The 10,686-nt window shown below is 31.9% G+C and overlaps 1 protein-coding gene across 1 annotated transcript; it reads right to left on the reverse strand.

Annotated features, from left to right (window-relative positions):
* LOC128156636 (uncharacterized) lies at positions 1-8,829 on the reverse strand. The gene is made up of 7 exons (XM_052818855.1): positions 8,671-8,829; positions 5,378-5,493; positions 4,601-4,782; positions 3,959-4,112; positions 1,202-2,723; positions 921-1,012; positions 1-119 (listed from the first exon to the last, which is right to left on the reverse strand). The coding sequence occupies exons 3-7, from the start codon at positions 4,730-4,732 to the stop codon at positions 1-3; spliced, it is 2,019 nt and encodes a 672-aa protein (XP_052674815.1). The 5' UTR covers positions 4,733-4,782; positions 5,378-5,493; positions 8,671-8,829.
* Positions 8,830-10,686: the final 1,857 nt, after the last annotated feature.

The raw sequence follows: 10,686 nt of genomic DNA on the forward strand, positions 1-10,686 counted from the left end.
TTATTGGTCTTCTTCGGGGGTTTTCGCAAACGTTAAATGAGTAAAAAAAAAATCCACAATTTCTACAACAGACAAAAAACTAGCTCCCAAGAAAAGACCCATTGTTCCTCCTATGTCACCTGTAAAAATAATAAAAAAATATTTGTATTGCGCTTAAATTTTCTTTAATGCAATTGAGTGTCAATTTTCAAAACCGTTTTCTAAAGAAATTGATCAAACTTCTTAATAAAATATTTTCAGTTATTTCTGAAAATAGCTTTATAGTGGTTCTGATTAAACACAATTACATTCGTCCGGTAGCAATTCCATGAACATTTTTATCGATGATTGTTTTAATCTTCCCTTTTTCATGAACTTGTAATTTGATTTTCATATAGAATTTTCATATTTTTTTCTGGTAAAGTACAACAAAATTTAAAATCCTCTCTTCAAACCAAGAGAGGATATTCATATGATACTGTTAAGATATTTTTAAAAAGTGCTATTTCAGGAATGAATAGTAACCCTTACCCACTAATTTCCATAACCACGATCCTACACAATCATTTGTCTAATATTTATTAAAATTATCCCGATTTCACTTCTAACGAAAATACTTCCCCAAGAACCAGGAAATTTTTGCTACCAACGAACATTGACCCCCACGAATAAAATTGATTCCACAGTATTTCAGGAATGAATAGTATTTTCGTCTACGTGGTTTTTTTTTGGTTGCATAAAGGAATAAGAGGTAAAAAAATTGTGGTCGTCTGTGTTCGTCAAATTTCATATGGCCAACTGCCTATCGATGAGGCTTAGATTTCTTTGGGCTCACCATAGGTATCTTACCAGTGTTCATAAGCGACAACTAATAATACGAAAACAACTGTGTCGCCATTAATGCTATTACATGTACCGGTATCTACATAAAATTCACTTACACCAGAGGGAAAACATTTCATACGCTTTTTGTTGGTTGATTTCTTCATAGCTCATTTGACGATAGAAAATGTCAACGTTCAAAAAATTATCCCTGCAAAAAAAAAAAAACTCTCACTAATGTAAAAAGTTTTTTTTTAATTACATGTAGTTGTATATTTTTTCATAAAATTGAGAGTTTTATGTTGTGCGATTTCATGCTGATATAAGGAACTGGATTTGACATTACAAGTACATTTATATTGTACTAGTACTAACATAGATTGCATAGCTCATTACTTACTTTATAAAACTGCTGTCGATTTTCAGGGACTCTTTATATTCTGTCATTTCTTGCACTATGTCATTATAAGTTGATAAGATATTCGAATCAATTCCATTTATATAAACAGAAAAGTGCATTAACTCGGCTACAAAAGTATAGTCTTCTCCTAAATTTTGTTCAATTTCTGAGATATTGCCTAAATAATGCGTCTTCCCGGTGAAATTATAATATTCCCATGAGTCTACATCATTAACAATAACTTTTAAAATTTCGAAAGCGTCTTTGGCCAACTGCTGTATCCAGTCAGATACCGACAATTCCTTGGAACGGACGTGCTGGAAAAACTGATCGAAGCTTGTAGTTAAGTGTCGAAAGTTAGTTGAGGTGAAAATGTCCGAGACATTTGCTTTCGTAACAGTATCATTCAGGTATCCTTCGATGGCATCATGGATGTCTTCCATCTCGACAAATGTACTCTTTTCAAACACCTCTATTTCTGATTTTAAGGAGGCTAAACTTAAGTCGAGATTCTCATAAACTGTTTTTAATTCGTACCACAGTATGTCAAATGTTTTTAGCCTTTCTTCGATTTGTTTCAGTGGCCAGTCTATTGTTTCGAAGTAGAATACGCTTCTAGCAAACACCCAGTTCCGCATTAGATAACGGAAAGTCTCAAGACATTCAGTCATGTTCCCTTCGTCTAGGGTTTTGTTGTAAAAAGCCTCGTCGACCACAATTTGGCAAAAATTGAGAATGTTAATTGTCCGATTAAGGTACGTGCCAAAACGTTTTCCATACTTTTCAGCGTAAGAATTATGAACTCTCGATTCCTTAATAAGCGGCTTAGGAGCCGCAGGTATGTTATGTGATCTTGGAGTACTAAAAAACTTGTAATTGAAAATCGGTATACCAGTATCGTATGCTTCTATTAATGTTGTGAAATTCACCAAAGCAGTTTCTACTATCTTTCGTCTACTACTAAGTAGGTCTAAGGTATCATCAAAAAGAACCTGTCTTGACGAAGCGTCGACCATGTTGCCATGGACAAGTCTGCGGATTCTACTTTCTATTTTCATTATGTATTCAGCATAGCCCAAAGCCACATTATGAAATGTGGCCTCCTCATAGGCATCTCTTGGACGCATAAAATTTTTCTCCATGATGTACGCTTGATATCTGTACAGGTATTCTTTCCAGTTGTAATGCTCCTCGATTTCTTGGTACCTATCGTTTACAGCCACTATTGCACTACTGACGGTCTCTTTTAAATTGACTGTAACTTTCTCTCTTAATTCGTTCATGTTACGTTTCAAACGATCATTCAGTTTCTGAATTTTTGAAAACTTGTTGAGCTCGTATCGAGACGTGACTTCTGAGGCTTTCAACAACTTTTCGGTTAAATTGTTTTTATCATCTTCACTTAATAGTTTGTTTAGTGTGTACGCCGATGTACTTGCATACGAAATGTCTGTTTCGTAGAGTCTGAAATAACAGGGTACAGGACAATCGCAAAGATTGGCTGATTCCGCTGGAAAGGATTCTGTGAAAAATGTATCCTTTTTTAAACATAATAGTATATTTACATCCACCAAGTATTATTCCCTCTATTTCTTACGGAAACTTATAGATTATTGATAGCTCTAAAGAAACAGCCAGGCTGAAATCTACTCGCCCCGTATATCGATTGGTCGAAATCTACAGCGGCTGAAACTGACAAGAAAATGACAGGACATATATTGACACGCGCTGTTTATCGATTAATCAAAACATACAGCGACCTAGGAAAAATCATGGACTGCACGAAATAATCATGACGATGTCAGACTCAAAGTCTCACAAGAGACGATTTGGCTGTTTCTTTTAGCTAACGTACTTACGTACATTAATAGTAATTTATTAAATTTTACTTACTTTTCATAATCAAGTTATCAATTAGCTAAAAGAAAGATGTTAATATAAACAATAAAATGCTTTCTTTGATGATTCATTCGGGATATGAAGGTAGCGATTAAAAATAATTATGTATTTTTTCTGCAATGTTGCTACCTTCATATCCCGAAAGAATCACCAAAGAAAGCATTTCATTGTTTAAATGAATGACTCATTGAGTCATAAGAATCTGATTTTAAATTACCTTGCTATTGGTTAAAAATAGTGAACCTCAATTCAAGTTTTGACACTTCAAATTGACATAACAACGACGTATAAATGATAAATTAGAATATTCAAATGTTTCTAAGCAAGACATGGAAAGTATCTTGTCGTATTGTGTGTTGGTTGATTAGTTTTTTTACCGAGTACATTTTGAAGGCAGCCATAAAATGCGTCTAACGTACAGATGGGAGGATATCCTGAAAATAGAAACAAAATGGACCATGTTGCTCGCTTGAAAAACAAAGTCTTGGCATTTTATAATCCATGAAGATTATTAGAAAAACACTAAATATTAATCATCTCTGAAACAAGATAAATATGCTTCTTTTAGACAAACTTTGTTTGATTTGAACGATTGTTTTAGACGTATCTCTTATTTGTTATCTAAGCTATATGTAATATGGCGTTGTCGGACATTCGTAGAAGAGGAAAAGTAATTGTCGGACAAAATAGTCAGAAGTTCACACATGTACATGTATATCAGGGAAAACGGGCGAGTACATTTGCATTTGCAAAATAATGCAAAAACATTATGTCATTATAATGATTCTTACAACTTTTCAAAGGTTTTAAATCCGATTGTCGAAAAAAAGACCCGCTGCTGGGTAAAGAAATACAGACCATTTTTGTGAGGCATGAATAAAGATCGACAGCCACAGATTTGCCCCGCCCTCCTGGTTAGACAGTCTAGCTGACAGGCCTCGGTCGTGTACACGTCCGAGTACTCCAAGGTCTTGTCCAGACAGCTTCCGTGGGGTAGGGGGAGGTTTGTTACCTGTCGGGGAGAAACGAACCTTTAATGATGAATCAAACTGTTGCTATTGTTAAATGTTGAAGAAGTTGTGAAAGTGTAGAAGAGAGTTAGTATTATGTCGAATGCTTAGAATTGAATGCTTAAGGTTTCCAACAGATTTAAAGTTCTGACTAGCAATCAGAATTTTCTTCTTCTTATGAATTTAATAAAACAATTCTTGATCACAAATGGTTCAATTGTCAAATAAATTTCCTATTCAAAATTAGTATTTTATCCACTCTAATATGGATCGACTTTATTAAAACAGAAATCTGGAACTTAATTGCATTTGGTAATCATAAGGACCCAAGAAAAGACAAAATATTTCCCATAAAAACCCACGTACCTACAGGTTCCAGGACATTACGATTCTGATACGATACTCGGCATAAAATAAGTAACTCATCATTCTGTAGGGACTTTTTCAAAACCAAAGAATGTATTTGCATAAATTACATCGGTAAAGTTACCTCTACTATCTTGACGCCCACAAACACATGGGCACCCGGGGGCATAGCTTGCCCGAGGTTGTGAACACGAGGGATTTCATCTCTGTCGTGGAGCAGCATCTTGATTCCGGCGGCATCATGGGGGCCAGGCATGTATTCATACTGTTCAATGTTCAACGTCAAACGCAATCCATTTTCAACACCTTTAAATTTGAAATTAAAGTGTTCGTGATTCTTTTCATATCACCAGATGGAAATATCTTCGACTTATTTTTTTTTTTAAGTAAAGGTCACATAAAATTACCTTGACCACAACTTGAATATTAAATCAAAGCAAATTGTTTAGAAGAAAGGGTTTCAGGAGATGATGATCATCATAAAATGTCGAAAATTATATTCTTAGGAAAAAATGTAACAAAGAGGAACTGTGTCAAGTTTATAAGAAGAATGTGAACATAATACGAAAATGATCAAGGGAAATTAAAGATCAAAAAGTAATGATATCGAGGGGTTTTTTTCAATCTAAAATGATGTCTTTTCATGCGTTTCTGTCACGAGATCAAATAAATCAATTAAAAGCAATATCAAAATGGCAACATAATGCAATGAAGTTGTTTGATACATATAAACTTATTCAATCGTCTCCAATGATAATACTTTTGCTTTTAATATAGTGAGTCTATTAATACACTTTACTCTTTAAGATTAAAGGGTATTAAGAGTCCAGCTGTGGACAATGACTCTTTGCAAAGCAGAGCTGCAAGCTATAAATTACAATGTATTTCATGAACATATTACCCGGAGATTTGACGAATCCATCTAGGCCCCTGTTTTTGAAGGTATAACAGACTCCGTGGTCTGTCACCAGCTCGTGTATATCGGAGTCTGCTATAGGGTGGCCTTTCCACACACTTCTGTGAATTTAATACACAATTTCGTAATTAATACTTGGACTGAAAAAAATTGAATTATTAAACTGATGTCAAACCCTCAACTCAGGCATATGAATCCCAACATCGTAGACTTTACATGTATTTATTATTTTTAAATCTTTGTGACTACTAGTATCTTAGAAAATTATTATGTTTACATATGTATATCAAGAAATTGAAACTGCTATGTTGAATTATGCCAACTGTACTATAACAAAAATCGCTTTTTGTATTTAGAGAAAATCGATGCATGATTCGAGAGGCTGCTTAAGATAAAATTTGTTTCTAAGCAAAGATCAGACAAGTTCATAGTTTAGTCAAATAGATTAGCTCTTTCACAAAAATCATGATCACATTTATTTTCAAAAAAATTAGAGTAAAACAAAAAACTTTTCTTAAAGATTTTTAACTTTTTATTTCATCTACCAAATGATCTAGATAAATCAATAGATCCCACATAGTACCGATACACTCATACATTTATTGCTTAATGTCATCAGATAATATTATTTCTGGTTTTCAACAAGACAGTCAGGCAGGCATATTAACTCTATTTTCAAGTATAGAAAATACATTATTGTAGATATCCTGGTATATTCTTTAGTGCCTCCTTAACTTAAAAAAAGTTATACCAAAAAGCTTTTAAAGCTTAATTGTTTCAAACTACTTTTTTGAAAATGAATCAAAGTTAAGTCATACATATACCTAAATGTATTTTTTCCAACAATAAATTGTTTATATATAAATATTATATATGGAAATGAAATTTTGGTACTCAATTTCAATTTTTTTAATTTCAAAGGAGTGTTGGTGTTTTCTTCTTGGACCATATATATATATATATATATATATATATATATATATATATATATATATATATATATATATATATATACTGTAGATTGGCAAATAATCACGATGGTTTTAATTTCACTATGTTCGCGATTTATCATTTTTCCGCTAAAATAAACCCATCGTAAATATTAACAAGTTTTTTTAAAACGTTTTATTGCTCATACCCTGATCAATTGGTTTTACTGGAGGGTGAAATTAAAACCATCGCAATTGGTACTTTTAGAAAATTCGTGAAGTTTTAACACAGTGGAATTAAAACGACTTACAGTATATCAGTATATATATATATAAAGCACTAAAAATGACTAACGACACGAACAATAGAAATTGTCAAATTTTTGGGACATCCAGTCCCTTCTTCAGGACCAAAAAATAAATTACATGAGTGTTGTTGGTTCTATTCAGTGCTTTATATATATATATATATATATATATATATATATATATATATATATATATATATATATATATATATATATATATACACTTGCAAATGTTTTCCCTTATATAACACTGTTTGAGCAATCCGCCGTTATTTCTGCATAACATCATTATGGGTCAAGAGGTCAAAGTAGCGCATGAATAATATAGGTCATTACTTTTTCTATGTACACAAACTAATCGACTTGTGCTGAAACACACCCATTAGATATCGTAATGAAAACGTCATTTAGGCATAAAAAATAAACGTATTTGTATTTTGTTATACGAAGTTTTATTAATTCATTCTAATAAGAAATATATCATTAATTGCGGGGATAAATGATTCATGTTAGATAACACGTTAGGCATGTAAACAGAATGTTTATTGTTCGACATCGTAACGAGGCGTCCTTGAAAATTACAATCGTAATTTGTCAAAGGAGTCAATTCAGTTAAAATTTATTTCTGATTTTATTACAAGCCTCGGTCAAAATTGCAAATGCAATATTACAGACCTTTCGTGTGTAGTACATTCGCGGATCACGGTCAAATTTAACTCCTTGTGTTTTCTGTCCGATTTGTTTCGTTAAAAGAACATCGAAGTTAAAATCGCTTTCCTCTATAATGTCGGAGGAAATCATTATGCTCTTGAAACTGATTCTGCGATAGATTTCCCCCCTGAAAATGCCTAAGTATAACTCTAACTCAACTTCCAATCGCTTGTTTTTAAATTTCTAACCGCTCTGCGACTTCAACACAGGTGGTACTATTCCGCCAAGCTTCAATCAGTTTTTTCAATTGAACAAGTGAATTTTCTTTTCTGTTTCCCTTTTAAATGATAAAAAAGTGGTGTCTCCTCAAAAGTAGTGTCATATTCATTTATCACAATAATTAAATGCTTGCAACATTGTTGGACTATTTTTTGTTACGTCATTTTAATCGAAGCGGCTTTCTAGGTCATCACAAAAGAGGAAGTATGGAGCATTGTTATTGTCATAATTTGCAACAAATGTAAATATAAGAAATAAGATATCATTTTTGGATGTCTATCGGGATATAGATACGGGTTGGTACATGATCAAATCTTCCATGACCAACGTGACCAACCCGTATCTATATCCCGATAGACATCCAAAAATGATACCTTATTTCTTATATATATATATATATATATATATATATATATATATATATATATATATATATATATATATATATATATGTGTGTGTGTGTGTGTGTGTGTGTGTGTGTGTGTGTGTGTGTGTGTTTATTCATAAGTAACACATAGGGGTTTATTTGTTGTTTTTCCAGTGGTTTTATTATTGGCATACAAACTGTACTCGTATTTTACACTATTCGGTATCAAATATCATGTCTTTGTTGTCAAAAGTGATAAATATTTTTGTGTCTTATCTGAAGGTGAGATTGATGACAATATCGACAAAATCTGTAATTTGTGACTCTTCTCTTTAATAATAAATGTATGGAATATAAACACATTTCGAAAATGAGAATCTTCATGACCCAAGGTTCAGTAAACAATGTTTACCGGCAGTTGACCTAAACTGTTTGTTTGTAATTCATAGATAAGAACCACGCTTTAAACAACAAGCATCTGCTCAATGATAATATTTCAAAATTTTTAAGAGACTCTATTCTTCCAATTTAGTTATTGACTGAGAGTTGTACTTATATCTTAAAAAAACCTACAAAGCCATGCACATAATACCTCTGAATTAAGCTGAAATACAAATATGGAGCACCATGTTGGGCCCGTGTATGCGCAGTTGAACTCAAGTGACAATGAATGTCCCTAGGACTCTTATTTTATAAAAATTTCCTTTTATTCGATCTAAAATATAAGTCTGTTTTCTACAAACCTGAAAATAAAGTCTTCCTTTCTGTGTGCAGATTCTAAATACAGATCAGCGAGAGAGATGTTCTCAGCTGAAAATTCACGGATTCGGTCCTGGTTAAATGTTTCAGGCTCCGTATATATTTCTTCAATAAGTCTGTATCGACTTAAGGAAGCAGACAATGTTGCTCTGAAAGAAAAACGTATGCAAGATTCATAAAAATGTGGTAAAATTTTTGCTAGAGGCGCATGGCTAACAACACGATATGCAATTTCGACTCAATAAGCTACAAGTAACTCGTTGACATATGCATTTCAATTGCAATACAAAAACATTTAAATGTACAAAATTGGAACATTATTTTTCTCATTAATTTCATGCATATATTATCATTGTTAATCTTTGAAGATGTATGTCAATTTTCACATTTCTTTAAGCTTGAAAAGGAGAGGGGAGGATTGCATTGTATATATTAATGTTTTGAATATGATTTCCATTTGCAAAAATCATGAAACATATTTGAATTTATACTACATTCTTTTATTCCATATTCATCTAAAACATTATTGCCTTTATTATTATTATCAAATTTTTAAAATTTACTCAGACCCCTTTCTGTCACTGAATTATTAAAGTTGAAAATTGTTATAAATGTTTCGTAAAAAGGAGTTGAAAATGCAAAAAGGAAACAGGCGAACGGACAGACAGACGACCTACCACAGATGATCACAAAAAGCACATGAACATAAAGTTCTGTGTAGCTTAAGACTCGTGGTTGAAAACGAAATCAATTTTTTTTCTTCAATAAATGTTTATCAAAAATCTAGATGCATTGATTTTTCTATTGTGTACAACTATTTACTTTGCGCATGGAATGAAATTCGAACATAGATATAAAGGAATTTTCAGATAGAGGGTGTATTTGATACATTGAATACATTGAACGTTTAGGGTATTGAAATACTTAAGGAAGGATCTCTTTTCATTATCAAACATACTTCTTATAAAAAGAAATGCATGAAATTTTGACACAGTCAAACGGATCATATTACTTAATGATTCTATCAGTTTAATTAAATTTGACCATTTTGTTTTCGGATAAAGGTCAGGTCAAGGTCACTACCTTTTTCTTCAACGTAAAGAGTGATAAAAATAAGTGTAGCTCTTTATAGTTCTGTAGACATTTGTTTAATATTTGAAGATTCAAATCTTCAATGAAATCATAGAACATGAGAGTGTCTATCAGCTTATACTACTAAATTGGAATAAATATTTATACTAAACTTGATATTGCTTAGCCCGCATTTCCTCTAATTTTCTTAAATTTTGAAGAAATTTTGATTATTTTTTTATGCTTCCAATAATAAAATATTTCTAATTTTTATGTATTATGAAGACTTTATATAAAGATATAAATTGACAGAAAAGCTAATATATTGACCGTTTCATAAGAGAGAAAAACTGATTTTAGTGATTTTTTCACAAAAATCAATGTATAGAATGGGCGCTTTAAAAAGCTTATAAAAATGTTTATTTGATAGGCAAATCATATTTTAAAAACATATTCTGAAACCCAAGTATCATATTAAAAAAAAATCCAACATTATTGTTATTGTTTTTAAAATGCTAAAACAGACTCATTATATATATATATAATCTGCAGCAATTCTGAATTGCGCAACATGTGATATTTTCCTACGCCAATATTACGCCAAAAATATAGTCCTTGTTCCATTCTAAACATTGATTACATTTTTCTATGCCAAGTTGTATGATAGTAAAAAAGAAAGAAAAATCTACTATTTTAATTTCCTCTCATCTTGATTTAATGAACAATTAATCAAATTTACGTTTGACAAGTCGAAAACCAGAAAAGACTCCTTCCTTAAGATTGATTTTTCCTGCGGTCGTAAATAATCATTTTTTAATCCCCTGGAAAGTGTTGCAGTTTGTTTAAGCAAAAAGATTCATCTACGAAGTCATAAGCTTATGCACCACAGGTTCACCTTTACTTTCAAATATCGCTAATGTATCATTTGC

The sequence above is a fragment of the Crassostrea angulata genome, chromosome 7 (genome assembly GCF_025612915.1).
Source record: "Crassostrea angulata isolate pt1a10 chromosome 7, ASM2561291v2, whole genome shotgun sequence".
NCBI lineage: Eukaryota > Metazoa > Mollusca > Bivalvia > Ostreida > Ostreidae > Magallana > Magallana angulata.